Source organism: Arachis hypogaea, chromosome 9 (assembly GCF_003086295.3).
Source record: "Arachis hypogaea cultivar Tifrunner chromosome 9, arahy.Tifrunner.gnm2.J5K5, whole genome shotgun sequence".
Classification (NCBI taxonomy): domain Eukaryota; kingdom Viridiplantae; phylum Streptophyta; class Magnoliopsida; order Fabales; family Fabaceae; genus Arachis; species Arachis hypogaea.
Genome location: NC_092044.1, coordinates 91401169 through 91417187, shown reverse-complemented (window position 1 = coordinate 91417187; position 16019 = coordinate 91401169). Strand labels below are relative to the sequence as shown.

The window sequence follows — 16019 nt, the reverse complement described above, 5'->3', positions numbered from 1 at the left end:
AAGAAAATTACTGAAAAATTTGACACAAATTCTATTATCGTGAATTTTATGATACGAAGAATCGACCACTTCGTTAGTAAAAAGTATACACATATTTTTTTTTACTTTAAAATATATTCTCTGTCGATATATTTTTGTAATACATTATACATTTTATATTATATAATTTTTTTACATAATTTTTAATATTATATGTGTTATTGACTCCTCCATAATATTATTTTCGGATCTGTCCCTGTTAGTAGGATAAAAAATAATTAATATTTATGTCAAATATGTGTTTAAAATAATATATATTTATTTAAACTTATCAAACACTAAAAATTAAACATTATATCAGTTGGTCAAGTCTGTTAACAATTATACCAGTTGGTCAAGTCTATTAACAATGTGCTCTGTCTAATTTAATTTATATAACGTATTTTCATACCTTACTAATTTGTGGTCTATCAAAGTATCTAAAATCAAATGAGTATAAAACTAATAACAATAATTTCTATACCTACGTAATTCAAAAATTTCTAATATTCTACACAGTAACTATCCACAAGTAACTAAATCTAGTTAACTTTTATAATAATGTCTAAATAACTTGTTTTTATATTTTTTGAATAATTAATTCTAAATGATTATCTTTATATTTTTTACTAAATCATTTTAAATAATAAATTCTGAATTTTTAATTAATTAAGTCTATATAATTATAAATTCAATATTTTTTAATATTAATATATGCTATGTGCTATCAACAATTAATTTTAAACAAAAATTGTAAAATAAAAAATAAATTTAAAATAAAGAAGTAATTTAAATAACTTATTTAAAATTTAACTTCAAGTGAGAAGATGAGAGGAAAAAAATTTGAGAGGAGAAAATGAAAGTGAAAAAGAGAGAAGAGCGAAAAAAAGAGATTCGTCGCAAGTTAAAAAAAAATAAAAAAATGAGTAGATCACTATTGTTTTTATAGATAACTCGAAACTTCATAAAAATATTGAGGTGGAAACTCACCTGCAGTTGACTGCAGGTGAAGTTGTTTCTGGATCATTAACACGTGTTACTGTATGGTTTAAAAAAATCGATTTATTTTATATAAATAGTTTATTTAAAAAAACCGGTTTGAATAGATAAATAACTACTTTTAAAATAATTTAAATTCTTTCTGCATGTTATTCCTAAATTCCTAACAGATGAATTTGATATGTTCTTTTTCTTCATTCATATTGACCAATTTAAATTTAAATTTATCTGAAACTTTTTTTATTTAATTTTTGTTAAATATATATATATACAAATTGTTTGAAAAGAGTAAAATTTAGTATTCTGAAAAAGAAACAAAATTCGCAGTTTTTTTTATAGGAATGGCATAAATGATATCATCTGTCCTTTTTTTTGTCTCTGTTTCTATTTTCTTGATGAGTTTTGTTTTGTTCCCATAACTTACATTTTCAGTTGTTTTTAAATTAAGTTGTAAAAATATGTTCAATTGCAAATTTATCGTTAAATTAAATTTTATGGTAATCAATCAATTAAATTTTATTTTACTAATAAACTATTTTCATGTAAATTATTGTTGATTTTTCAATATTATTCTATAAATAAATTATTTTTTTAAGATAATAAGACTATAATTTACTTGTCTAGAAATTATGATTTCACTGTCATGCACGTTTTTGTGTTTTTACTTATCAACTAGAATTTATTTTTTAATCAAATTAGAATTTATTTTCAATAAAACAAAAGTATCTAATCAAAATATTAATTTGGTCTCCTTAAATAATTGAACATAATATTATTAATTTTGTCTACAACAAAATTTTTAATAAATTTTTTCAAAATAAAATTGATTCAAAAATAGAGAAAAAAAGAACAACTAATGAAAATATTTATTTTGACATTGCCATCAAGAATAGGATAGCCATAGAAAAAATTCAACCAAATAAAAAGGACCTAACTCATACAATTAAACTACCATCATATCATCACAATAAACTATAACATCACCAACTAAAGAGACATATAACAAATATGAAAGAGATCATGCCAAAATTTCAACAATGCTCATGCTATCAACTAGTCTACGTTATACCATAATTACATTTTTGTCTTCCATCATATGAAATTGCCATGAATTATCTTGGCATTTATGATCTTGAACATCAAAATGGTTTGATAACATAAATATGTACGTATTTATTAAATAATTTTCATCATTCACAGAAGAATGAATAAAAACATAAATTAAGAAATACATTTGAAATAATAAATTTGATTAAGAAATATAAATAAAAGGAACATACCTAGTTGAAAGTTTTATATTAGTTCTGAAAAAGAGATTGAAAGAGAACGAATTTTACATGCAAAACGAAGAAGAAGGGAATAAAAGTAACTATTTAGTCTAATTTAAACCGGTTTTTTAAAACAAACTATTTATATAAAATAAACCGATTTTTTTAAATCATATAATAACACGTGTCAGCATCCAGAAGTAACTTCACCTGCAGTCGACTGCAGGTGAGTTTCTGCCATATTGAAATTCATCATTGCAGCGAACAAACTTCATAATAATTAGCAACTTCACTGTTATTTCGGGCAAACTTGCTTCAAACTCTAGAAAAAAAAATATATTTTAAAAATTAAAAAAATAAATTGTTTTCAAAAATAAATAATTTTTTTATTTCAGAAAATTTGCCCCATATGTATACGCTTCCAACCGAATACATAATGATAGTCGCATTTGTTTTTCACTTTTATGTAACTTCAAAATATTACAAATAATAAACACTAAAATTAGTTTTTAATCTTATAAATCAATTCTTAACAAAATTTTATTATAAAATAATTATATCTTAAAAAATATATCAATTTAAGATAATTCTCTTTACAACAATAAAAAAACCAATTTATTAGATAAGAAAAATTCTGAAAATTTTATAAAAATAAAATATTCAATCTAAAGTTTTTTAGGAGCAATTTGAATATTTATTGATCTCATGAATTATGAATGAAAATAATTGATTTGGGATATGGTAAAAAGTCAAAAGAATTATGAACCGAATGCGACGTCGTTTCAGGACATCTAAACGTGGCAAGTGGCAACGACCAACGGCGATCTCCGCAAGAATAAATAGAAAGGAAGGTCCTCTTTAGTTCACACACACTCTCCCTTTGACTAACCTACACTACTATTCCTCATTTCTTCTTCCATTTTCTTCGATCGACGGTTCCAATGGCCAAAGATCCAGTTCGCGTTCTCGTCACCGGTGCTGCAGGTACCTTCTTTCCTTCCCTACCTGTCTTTCTCATCATCATCATATATCCACACTTTGATCTTCTGTTTCGTTTGCTTCCACCTGTGCTTTTTTGTAATTTTTTGCAGGTTATGAATTCTAGGCTTGTGTAAATTGATGCCTTTGTTATGTTTAATGGATCTTCTATTCTGATTTAGATCAGATCTGATCCTATGAATCGATGATTTTTTTCGATTTAAAAGCTTCAGATTTTATTTTCATGGTGTAAACTTGTTCGGGAATCGGGATTAGCTTTGTTTTGAACTGGGTTGTGGTTTCATAATGCATTAGGAGCTGGAAGTTAATTTTTTCTTAATAGTTTTGGGATCTGTCTTGTTATGCTATCTGAGCTGTGGGTACTGAAGAACAACTAATTTTGTGACATTCGGTGTAGAAAATTGACCTTTTGACGATGTTATTATAAAAAATTGTTACAGATGATTGATTTCCCTTTTATTTTTTTGAAGTTACTAATTGATCTCCTTTTGATTAACTCAAAATAAAACCGGGATCTCGTTGAACTTTTCTGATGGCGCTATTCATTTCTTTTTTGTAGTATTTATCTAAGATTTTTTCTAAAGTCTTGTTTTAAAGGAGATGATATATATATGCCATACCATGAATTTGACGATGGAATATCAAATTTTTCTCCATGTCACAAAATATATAAAACTAGCTGTAGATTGTTTCATGAATACTTGTAATAACTTAGTTGAGATAATTCTCTGAACGTGCTATGGTGGTATCCATCAATTTGCTTTTCAGTAGCGCAGTTCTTTTATATTTTTGTGGAGCTGGAAAGAAAACAGACATTGTCTTACTGATAAAATACTTTAAACTTTAGGGCAAATCGGGTATGCTCTTGTCCCTATGATTGCTAGGGGAGTGATGCTCGGCGCTGACCAGCCTGTGATCCTTCACATGCTTGATATCCCACCAGCAGCAGAGGCACTGAATGGTGTTAAAATGGAGTTGGTTGATGCTGCATTCCCTCTTCTCAAAGGTTTGAGTTTCCTTCAATTAAATGTTACATGAGCTTCATGGTTTACCACTTTGGACTTGACACTGGGTTATTTCGTTTATATGAGTTATCCACAACCTAATGAGATATTTTGAAATAATTCGTGTCAGGTGTTGTTGCTACAACTGATGTGGTTGAGGCATGCACTGGTGTCAATATTGCCGTAATGGTTGGTGGCTTCCCAAGGAAAGAAGGTATGGAGAGGAAAGATGTAATGTCCAAAAATGTCTCCATTTACAAGTCCCAGGCTTCTGCTCTTGAAAAGCATGCCGCTGCAAACTGCAAGGTAATCATTCAAGAAATGTTGGAGATGCATGTTGTGTTCTGCCTATTGATTGAATGCTAATTTTTGTCATGATTTCTTGTGGTGATGTCGTATGTACAACTATTATACCATAAGGATTGCTGATTCTATTATATGTTCCCATTAAGATATCTGGGGTTAGAATTCTTTTAATACTGACGTGAATTCATGTACAAGATGAAAGTTTTTACTTAAATTACCTTGACTGTGTTATTTAAAGCATTGCACTTGATCAAATGTGTAATTCGATTTGTATCTTGAAAGTTGAAGTCCTTGTGATCACATGGTGTTGAAAAATAGTTTTGCTTTTTAATTGAAATCTTCTACTTAGTTTTGATATGATATGTTTCAGTTTTATATGTTTCTTGGAACATTTATAAGCTTTTAATTCTCTGGATTATCATGCAGGTTCTGGTTGTTGCTAACCCAGCAAACACCAATGCTTTGATCTTGAAGGAATTTGCTCCATCCATTCCTGAGAAAAATATTTCCTGTTTGACTAGACTGGATCACAACAGGGCCTTGGGTCAAATTTCTGAAAGACTGAATGTTCAAGTTTCTGATGTGAAAAATGTTATTATCTGGGGTAACCACTCATCAACTCAGTACCCTGATGTCAACCATGCAACTGTTAAAACCCCAGCTGGGGAAAAGGCTGTCCGGGAGCTTGTGGTTGATGATGCCTGGTATGTGAACTAAACTACAAGAACCAACTTAACACTTTCAACATTTTCTTTTTCTTTCTTTTTCTTCAAAATAATGTTCTTATTGAGCATTCCATTATCTAGGTTGAATGGTGAATTCATAACTACTGTCCAACAACGAGGTGCTGCAATCATTAAAGCTAGAAAGCTCTCCAGTGCACTATCTGCTGCCAGTGCTGCATGTGACCACATTAGAGACTGGGTTCTTGGAACTCCTGAGGTTGGTCGGATTAGTCCTGATCTTCTTTTAGGTTCTATATGAAGTTCCCAGCTCAGTTTTCTCAATTTTTTGTCTCTTCTGGTTCAGGGTACCTGGGTGTCAATGGGAGTTTATTCTGATGGATCTTACAATGTGCCTGCTGGACTGATCTATTCATTCCCTGTCTACTGTCAAAATGGAGAATGGAAAATTGTTCAAGGTAAGAGCTTGGTTGATTGTTTCGAAGAAATTGAATGAGGCATGAGGCACATTCGATCTTTATATTATAGTATTATTTTTTAACTTATGTCCCTCCACATTCCTATATTTTAATTTTAAATTGTTATTTTCTACTAAACACAGGACTTAATATTGATGAGTTCTCAAGGAAGAAACTGGACCTGACAGCAGAAGAGCTCTCCGAGGAGAAGGCCTTGGCTTACTCATGCCTCTCTTAGACCGCTGCTTGTTTACTTTTGCCTTGTGACAATCGCGGTTTCCCTTGTTTACCTATAGAATTAGGCGCAATTTTTGAATAATGCCTTTCCAAGATCCGGAGAAACTTTTGATGGAGTCTCCATTTTTTTGGAAATTACTTGTGTATTGTAGTGTCTGTTCCGTAGTATACTTGAGCTTTATGATTTTTAACTCATGGCCATGGATCAGAGGCGTAATCTTATATGCTTATGAAGCTTATGTGACCAATCTAGGTCTTTATTTTCGGTTTTTGGTGTGTGAATGCCAATGCAAGTCTTTTCTTTTTTTTCTTTCTATTTTCATCATGTACTTGGTGGAAACAATGTTTTGGTAATTTGGTTATACTTTTTTACTAGTGTAAGCCATTACAAAGGGTCAATAACTCAAAATAGTAAAGTCATATTTCTTCTCTCTGATATCTCTTCTTGATTTAGCTGGACATGCACAATGCATTTCTCTCTGCTTCAGCGATTGCACGTCAGTACAATTTGGTGGTACATTACTACATTAGGTTCAAGAATCAAGATGGATTTTATTTTATTTTATTTTACTATTATTAATTATTTTATCATTGGCCTATGATGTACGGAAACACACCCTGACACGGAAATGAAATACGTCGAGTGTCGACATGTGATATTAAAATTTTTTAAGACACTGAGTCTGAGACACATATATATAAAATATAAAATATTATTTAGATAAATTATAATAATATTTTATTAATATTAAAACATAAATTAATTTTTTAATTAATTTTAATGTTTTAGTTTAATTATATAAAATATTTAAAATATTTTTATTTTAATAAATAATAATATATATTATTTTTAAATTTATTTTAAAAATACATATTACAAATTAAATAAGATGGAATATACTAGTATATGATGAAATTTAAATATGTCCAAGTGTGTTTGAAATTTTTTTTTATTAATATACGGTTGAATGAGTGTTGTGTTCGAAATGTGTTCGACACGGCGATTAAACTCAGCGAAATGTTAATGTTTCGTAGTCTTTGGCTATATCTATTTATCTGCTACCTGTTGGACGAGTCACGATTGTGTTACCGTTCTTGGAGCTTCCACAACGGTTACAAGGTTCCAAATTGTTTTAGCAACGCTTGCTTTTGTTATCACTTTGCTTTGAATTGAGTGTTGGTTTTGTGGGGACAAGTGAGAGAGGAATATGGTAGCAGTAGACAGGGAAAAAAAAAGAGGGGGGGGGGGGTGCCCCATCTTGCAAGAAATCCATTGATGATGGGTACTCTACAGATTACATTATCTATTAGATAGGATTTTGTCTTGATTTTTTCTTTCCTTGTCCTTTTTTCTATTTATCCTGAAGCTGAATTATGGCTTATGAGAGACATGGCAAAGTTCAAATCAAACAATGCATGGGTTCAACCAAAAGACATTTCACATGTTTGGGCATGTCTATCTTCTTTATTATGTTTTCTTTTTGTATTTCTCTCAAGGGAATAATAACTATTTATAATTTTTGTGATGTTTTGGTTGAATCAATTAAACGTTTGAAGAAGAATGTTATTAACTTAATCGATGATGTTACATGACCAAGTCATTTTGATAATTAAATTCAAGTGTTTAACTAAATTGTTCCAATAACTTATTAGCACAATAAAAATTAGTTCAAAAATAAAGATGAGACGCATAAAGGAAAAAGAAAAAAAAGAAAAAAATTGACTAGACTTAATTATAAAAATAACTAATATTTTTCTAATTTAATATGTATCCTTATTTCTTGAACCTATATTTTATCCGATAGAAGTAAAAACAGATATTTGGTTATGTATTTTTATAGTAAAAATTGCATTTTACACATGCTATTTAAATATTCATTAAGAAGTTAATTTGATGACAATATTAAGAAAATTATATTGTATCAAAATTAAAATGATCTTTTTTAAAATAATTAAGCACTAGAAAATTAAATTACTATTTGTTGATTTTCGTATTGCACGTGAATTGAGAAAAAGATGGCTTAAATAAGATTTTAATCCTTATAAAATACTAATATTTTGATTTTGAGTTTTATTAATTCATTTTTTCGGTTTTGGACAAGCAAACTTTGAAAGGTTTTTATTTTAATATTTGATGTTAGTTTGCTCCATTAAGTACTGACGAGTCAGATTAAATATTAACTTAGTAAGCTGAAATGTTGATGTTGTTAGACATATCGCACCAACATTTAAAGAGAATAAAGTCTTCAAAATAATTAAAATAGGAATTATTTAAATTTTATTTTACCAAAATAAAAAAGACTATAGAAATCAGAAATTATTTAAGCCGAAAAATTTTAATAAATCATTAATGTTATGATAATTTACATTTATTCGAAGGCCACCATTCATAAAAGGACGGAAAATTTTTTTCTAAAATGATTTATTTACCAAAGTTAAAATACGTGCACTAAAAAGTATGAATTAATAAACATATAAATTATGTATAAAATTAAATCAAAAAATAAATTAAAAGATTTTAAAAAAGAAATAATTAAATTATCCAAACTAATAGGCTAAAAATAATGATTCTAACTAATATTAATTCAAACACATTGAATTTCTCAAATCAATACAAAATATTTTTTCTAAAATTTCAATTTCACAATAAATTTTATTCAAGAATTTAAAAATGAAACAAAATTGTTAGATTAAAAATAGAAAAATTAATAAAAATTGGTAGATTAAAATATAAATATTAAAAATTAGAGAAAAGAAAAAAATTATTAAAAGAATTATAAAAATTATAAATAAAAATTCAACACTTAAAAATGATTAAATTTACAAAATAATAAAAATATTAAAATGATAATAAAATAGAAGTAAAAAAATAATATTATAAAATTTATAAAAATAAAATAAAATAGTTTTTTAATAAAATTTTTGTTAAAAATTTAAATTTTAAACTAAGTTAAAAGTTAGTATCAAAGCCAACGTAACCATTTTAAAAATATAATAACACTTTTTAATAAAGATAATATTTTTAATTTGTTACGTATAAAAAGATTCGATTCAATGTATGATAATTTAGTATTTGTTTGAGTGTTATTAAATTGATAAAAAATATATTTTTTAATGTAATAAGAATTTTTATTTTATTATTTAGTATGTTTAAAAAAATTTTTAGTAATAAAAGTAAGAATACTAGAAAATTAAAAAAAATCTTTTCAAGAAGCTACAATTTACTTTTTCTTAAAAAAAAATTAAAAAAATATTTTTCACATAATAAATAAACAAAAAGGTATTTTTATATTATTGTATACTAACATAATTGATAGATAAAAATATCTTTTTATATAAGATATCCAAATATAAAATTATTTTTACCTTTTAAAAAAAATAATTCAAAAAAATATTTTTTTAAAAACTTATCCAAACAAATTCTTATTCAATAGACAATTATTTAAAGACGTTTTAATCATCTTTGACTAAGGTTGTTTGTTTCGACGTTTGAAAAACAAAAAATATGTTCAACCTTTTGAAGGCTTTAATTTTTGGTTTGACTATTTTTGTTCGTTATGACTAAGGCTGAAAGTGAGTCGAGTTGAGCCGAGTTAGATCAAACTCAAGCTCGACTCACAAAAATTGAGCTTAGCTCACGGCTCGACACATTAACAATCGAGTCTATTTCTTAAGCTTAAGTTCGACTCATCGAAAGCTTACGAGTTGGCTCAAATAATAGAAACATAAATACATAATCTACAATTTTATATCAATAAATTATAACTTATATATTTTAAAAAAATTTAAAAAGATCAATTTTATATATTGTTTATCTATCAATAAATTATAAATTTTTTATTTATATCCTATATCAAAATTATATATAAAAAATAAATATAAAATTTTAAATAATTAAGATCATTAATATATATAATTATATATTACTATTTCATATGTATATATATATATAATATTAAAAGTATAGATTAAATGCATATAGGATATATATATATATATATATTCAACTCACGAGCTAATAAGTTGAGTTTATTCAAACTGACTCATTTAATTTATGAGCTCAATTCCATGCTCACATTTGGCTCACCAGCTCACAAGCTTAACTTATCGAGCTATTAACGAGTCGAGTTCGAATTGGCTCATAAGCTGCTTGACTCACTTTCAGCTCTAATTATGACTGCATAAGTGATTTTGTAGTTAAAACCATGTTCACAGGAAGCAACTTTTTTTAACTTCTGCATTTTACTAACTGCCGTTATTGATTTTAAATATTTATTTTCTTTTTACCAAGCATATTCTTTATGCATGTTATTATTTTATTTATAAAATTTTTATTATTTTTCTTTATATGAGCTCTTTTTGTTTAATATTTAATATTTTTATTTTTTTGTTAATTTTTTGTTCGACATTTTACACTTTTATAATTATAGTTTTTGTATATTATATTTATTATTATTTTTTTAAAATATAATTTATTGATCTCATTAAATAAAGTAAATTAAAAAATTAATCATAAATAATAATAATAATAAATTATATTGTACTAAAAAATAATATTAAAAAAATACTATATAAAAAATATACCAAAAAAGATATCAAAAAATTAAACATGCATAAAAAATAATATTATAATTTAATGTCGTATTTTTTAGTAATTATCTATCTAAAAGTAATTTTAATTAATATTATCTAAACAATATTTATTTTATCAAAATCAATTTTAGTATAAAATTATCAAAAATCATATTAATACAAACTCACTTTTACCCAAAATCAATTTTATAAAATCACCTTTATTTAAATTTCATTCTAATTTAATAAAAGTCAATCTAAATACACACTAAGGTAGCGTTTGTTTCCAGAGACAAGACACAGAGACATGAACAACAAATATTTAAAACGTGTTTGGAGACAGAGACATGAATACAGAACACATTGTCTTCAGGATACTATTTTATATTTTTGGACACATATTTTTTATCAAATTTTTTTTCCTTTCTATCTATAGATATTTTTTACTATTCTACTATTATCTCTTCTTATTTTTTCTTAATTTTAGTTTCTTCTCTGTATCATAGTTCTTCTTTTTTTACATTCTTTTTTTCAGATACTCTCTTTTTTTGGTAAAATTTTTTATTTGACTGAATAATTAATTTATTCATTTTTATAGTTCATTCTCTTCTTTATAGCATACTGTATTAATAGAGACTTAATTCACTTTTTCTACTTTATATTACTTTATTTATTCTTAATTTTGTTACTTTAATACCATTTTTATCTTATTGGTTCATAGACCAATTCTTCTTGTAATTTTTTATATTCCTACATACTCTTAAAATCTTGATATAAAAAATTTAGAATCACATAACTATTTTAGTCATCTTAATATTATATTAATGTCTTATCTATCGTATCCAAACATAATACACAAAAAATAATTTTTAATATCTCTATCTTATTGTCTCTATCTTAATGTCATGTTCTCTCTTATCTCAAAAAATAAACGTAACCTAAATGTCTTTATTCGAACTTTTAAGATATATTTAGTTTATATTTTTATTTTCTATTTTTATTTTCAATATTTTCAGTCTTTTAGATTTTAGATTTTGTAAACAAAAAATAAAAAAATAAAATATTATTATTTTTAATATTTTCACTTTTTCTTTTACAAAATCTAAAAAACATAAAATACTAAAAATAAAAATAAGAAATAAAAACACAAACCAAACCACCTAATTATCCATTTTTGCTACTTTTTCTCATGGTTAATCATTAATAAATAAATAATAATTAATAAGAAAGAATCGGATGCGGCGTCGTTTCATGGGGTCATAACGTGGCAACGGCGCTCGCCGCAAGAATAAAAGGATAGGAAGGTTCTCCTTTCGTCAACAGTTACACACTTACACTCACTCTCTGGCTTACCTTAGCTATTCATCTTCATCCTCTTCTCTTCCCGTCTTCCGTTCGGTTCCGGTTTCTTCGATAGACAGTTCCGATGGCCAAGGACCCCGTTCGCGTTCTGGTCACCGGTGCTGCAGGTACGTTCCCTCTTTCACTATCATAGTCCACTCTCTCATATCCATGTCATTTTCTTCCATATATCTTTTTGGTAGTATTTTCCCGATTATAAATTCTGGTTTCGAGTCAAAACTTTGCATTTGTTTTGTCTGTAGTTTGATTTGAGTTAGATCTGACCCGATCCTATTAAGTTCAAACAATTCGTTTGGATTTTTGGTGTATAATTGTTGGTTACCTGTTTGAATTGTGTATTTTTTTTTCTTGTGATTGGATCTGTTTTGAACTGGATTGTGATTTTATGCTGCATTAGGTGCTGATAGTTCATCTTGTAGTTTTGGGATCATTTACTTGTTAATTCTCGGACATTCAGTTTAGTAAGGATCTTCTTGTACAAACTTGTTATCTTTATTTAGGTTCCGTATAGATTTGTTTGTAATAAATGTATATAAATTCCGGATCATTTTGAACGTCTTATTTTGAACGAGGTGTTTTTGTCCTCTTTATTTTTAGTTAGGCCATTTCAAGATGGAGTATTCGTTTTTTTCCTTTTCAGTATATATAACATTATTAGCTGTACTCTGAAACTGCTACGCTAGTCTTCATCAATTTGGTTTTCATTTGCAGAGTTCTTATTTCTGTGGTTCTGGGAAAGAATATTTTGTGCCACTTTCAGGATCTGTTGAAAACCCCTTTCAAGCCTAAATATCATGGTTTTCTGTTGCATTTTTCTAGTGTGGTTTCTATCATGATAATTGGATTTTATAGTGAGATGATTCATTGCTTGACACCCACTTGGGCGTAACCTGGAATCTGGATGCATAATAAGTTTGCTCTTATTTGCTTTCAAGTTGAGAATATGTATCTAAACTATCTGATGCAAAAGTCTTGTATTTTGCTTTACTGATAAAATGCTTTGCCAACTTTAGGGCAAATTGGGTATGCCCTTGTCCCTATGATTGCTAGGGGAGTAATGCTGGGCCCTGACCAGCCTGTAATCCTCCACATGCTTGATATTCCCCCTGCAGCCGAGTCACTGAATGGCGTTAAGATGGAGTTGGTTGATGCTGCATTTCCCCTTCTTAAAGGTTTGAGTTTCAGTCCAGTTACATGTTACATGAACTTGATCATTTTGGACATTGGTTTCTTTTGGTTGTGTACATTATCTATGATGTAATGAGATATTATGAAATCATTTGTTTCAGGTGTGGTTGCTACAACTGATGTGGTTGAGGCATGCACTGGGGTTAACATTGCTGTCATGGTTGGTGGTTTCCCAAGAAAAGAAGGTATGGAGAGGAAAGATGTGATGTCCAAAAATGTCTCAATCTATAAGTCCCAGGCTTCTGCTCTTGAAAAGCATGCTGCTGCAAACTGCAAGGTAACCTTCTGAAACAGAATCTTTCGATTACACAAAAGAATCATCAATTTGTGTTATCTCCTAGTTTTTCATATATTGGAGATGCATGTTCTGTTCTGCCTAATGATTGAATGCTAATTTTGTCATGAGATGTCGCATATACAACCAATATACCATAAGGATTTATGCTGGTTCTATTATATGTTCAGATTAAGATTTTGGGGTTGGAATTCTTTTAATATTGAGGTGAATTCATGTACAAAGATGAACATTTTTACTTAAATTAGCTTGATTGTGTTATTTAAAGCATTACACCTGATCAAATGTGTAATTCAATTTGTCTCTTGAAAGTTGAAATCCTTGTGATCACATGGTGTTGAAAAATATCTTTGCTTTTTTTAATTGAAATAAGATATGTTCTACTTAGTTTTGATATGATATGTTTCAGTTTTATATGTTTCTTGGAACATTTATAAGCTTTAATTCTCTGGATTATCATGCAGGTTCTTGTTGTTGCTAACCCGGCAAACACCAATGCTTTGATCTTGAAGGAATTTGCTCCATCCATTCCTGAGAAAAATATTTCTTGTTTGACTAGACTGGATCATAACAGGGCCTTGGGTCAAATTTCTGAAAGACTGAATGTTCAAGTTTCGGATGTGAAAAATGTTATTATCTGGGGTAACCACTCATCAACTCAGTACCCTGATGTCAACCATGCAACTGTTAGAACCCCAGCTGGGGAAAAGGCTGTCCGGGAGCTTGTTGCTGATGATGCCTGGTATGTTGACTAAACTACAAGAACCAACTTATCACTTTCAACGTTTTTTCTTTCTTTCTTTTTCTTCAAAACAAACTTATTGAGCATTCCATTATCTAGGTTGAATGGGGAATTCATAACTACTGTCCAACAACGTGGTGCTGCAATCATTAAAGCTAGAAAGCTCTCAAGTGCACTATCTGCTGCCAGTGCTGCATGTGACCACATTAGAGACTGGGTTCTCGGAACTCCCGAGGTTGGTCGGATTAGTCCTGATCTTCTTTTAGGTTCTATATGAAGTTCCCAGCTCAGTTTTCTCGATTTTTTGTCTCTTCTGGTTCAGGGTACCTGGGTGTCAATGGGAGTTTACTCTGATGGATCTTACAATGTGCCTGCTGGACTGATCTATTCATTCCCTGTTTACTGTCAAAATGGAGAATGGAAAATTGTTCAAGGTAAGAGCTTGGTTAATTGTTTTGAAGAAATTGAATGAGGCACGTTTGATCTTTATAGTATTTTTTTCCCTCCACATTCCTATATTTTAAATGTTCAATTGTTATTTTCTACTGAACGCAGGACTTTCAATTGATGAGTTCTCAAGGAAGAAACTGGATTTGACAGCAGAAGAGCTCTCTGAGGAGAAGGCTTTGGCATACTCATGCCTCTCTTAGAGTGCTGCTTGTTTTCTTTTCCTGACAACTGCGGTTTCCCATGTTTACCTATAAAATAGGCTCAATTTTTGAATAATGCCTTTCCAAGATCCAGAGGAACTTTTGATGGAGTCTCCATTTTTCTGGAAATTACTTGTGTATTGAAGTGTCTATTCCCTAGAATATTTGAGCTTAATGTTTTATAACTCATGGCCATGTATGAAGCTTATGTTACCAATCCGGGTCTTTATTTTAGTTTTTTGGTGTCAATGCCAGTGCAAGTCATTTTTCTATTTCCATCATGTACGGGGTGGAAACATTGTCTTAGTTGTACCTTTTTGCGCGAGTAAGCCATTACAATTTACAAAGGTTCAAAAACTCGGAGTTTGTTGTTTCATAAATCCTAATGAGGGCTTGAAAGTTCAAGTTCTTTATTCGGTTGGACGCAACGTACAATTTGGTAGTACGTTACCAGATTAGGTTCAAGAATCAAGATGGATTTTATTTTATTTTATTTTTATATTAATTATTTTGTCTTTGGCCATATCTAACCTGTTGTACGAGTCACACTTGTGTTACCGTACTTGGAGATTCCACAACGGTTACCAGATCTCAAATTATTTTAATACGCTTGCTTTTATCACTGTTTTGAATTGAGTGTTGGGTTGGTAGGGGCAAGCGAGAGGTTTTTTAATTTAAATAAATATTAAAAAATTTTATTTTTCAAATATGCGTAAATTTAAATTGTTGTCAAAATGGGTGTAATTTTTTTATTTAAATTAAATAAATATAGAAATTACTGACATAAATAAAATATACAATAATTATTTAAATGCATAATATATCACATTTCAGATACTCAGACGTATCCAAGATACACCCACCATACGTGTTAAGTAGGTGTTAAGTAGGAAAATGGGTGTTGAGCACCTAAGACAGCATCCAAGATGCGTGTAAATTTTGAATATGATTTCAGTATTCGAAATACGTTCAAACACGTAATGCAGGTCTAGCACCCAAGATGTGTGTATTATAGTGTAGTTGTCTATGCACCTTAGATATCTTGAAAAAACTATATATATAGGTATCTTGAAAAAACTATATATATATATATATATATATATATCTTCACATTTCACAATTCAATCTTTTTCTTTCTCCTCTCTCTTTTACCTTTCAACTTTAATTTGTTCTCATGAAGAATAATCAGGTCTTTTTTATTATAATTGATCCTAATGGAATAGTAAGAAACGATGATG

General features: G+C 28.5%; 2 protein-coding genes across 3 annotated transcripts; both read left to right on the top strand.

The window, feature by feature from the left end:
• The first annotated feature begins 3097 nt into the window (after window positions 1-3097).
• Window positions 3098-6408, top strand: LOC112711212 (malate dehydrogenase). 2 transcript variants are annotated; one of them, XM_025763816.3, is made up of 7 exons: window positions 3098-3269; window positions 4132-4290; window positions 4419-4594; window positions 5021-5298; window positions 5401-5536; window positions 5624-5735; window positions 5879-6408. In XM_025763816.3, the coding sequence occupies exons 1-7, from the start codon at window positions 3227-3229 to the stop codon at window positions 5971-5973; spliced, it is 999 nt and encodes a 332-aa protein (XP_025619601.1). In that variant the 5' UTR covers window positions 3098-3226; the 3' UTR covers window positions 5974-6408. The 2 variants fall into 2 exon arrangements, with proteins under 2 accessions (XP_025619601.1, XP_072059271.1); XM_072203170.1 differs by having other exon boundaries at window positions 3132-3269; window positions 4053-4290.
• A 5341-nt stretch (window positions 6409-11749) lies between these two features.
• On the top strand, window positions 11750-14998 carry LOC112711210 (malate dehydrogenase, cytoplasmic). The gene is made up of 7 exons (XM_025763815.2): window positions 11750-12013; window positions 12920-13078; window positions 13196-13371; window positions 13854-14131; window positions 14231-14366; window positions 14454-14565; window positions 14687-14998. The coding sequence occupies exons 1-7, from the start codon at window positions 11971-11973 to the stop codon at window positions 14779-14781; spliced, it is 999 nt and encodes a 332-aa protein (XP_025619600.1). The 5' UTR covers window positions 11750-11970; the 3' UTR covers window positions 14782-14998.
• The last annotated feature ends 1021 nt before the right edge of the window (window positions 14999-16019 follow it).

What these genes read in the sequence shown, in the direction of transcription:
- LOC112711212 (XM_025763816.3), top strand. Translation starts at nt 3,227, where the DNA reads ATGGCCAAAGATCCAGTTCGCGTTCTCGTCACCGGTGCTGCAG. An exon ending in TCTCGTCACCGGTGCTGCAG is followed by an intron (nt 3,270 to 4,131) that starts GTACCTTCTTTC and finishes TTTAAACTTTAG; the next exon opens with GGCAAATCGGGTATGCTCTT. An exon ending in AGAATGGAAAATTGTTCAAG is followed by an intron (nt 5,736 to 5,878) that starts GTAAGAGCTTGG and finishes TACTAAACACAG; the next exon opens with GACTTAATATTGATGAGTTC.
- LOC112711210 (XM_025763815.2), top strand. Translation starts at nt 11,971, where the DNA reads ATGGCCAAGGACCCCGTTCGCGTTCTGGTCACCGGTGCTGCAG. An exon ending in TCTGGTCACCGGTGCTGCAG is followed by an intron (nt 12,014 to 12,919) that starts GTACGTTCCCTC and finishes TGCCAACTTTAG; the next exon opens with GGCAAATTGGGTATGCCCTT. An exon ending in TGCATTTCCCCTTCTTAAAG is followed by an intron (nt 13,079 to 13,195) that starts GTTTGAGTTTCA and finishes CATTTGTTTCAG; the next exon opens with GTGTGGTTGCTACAACTGAT.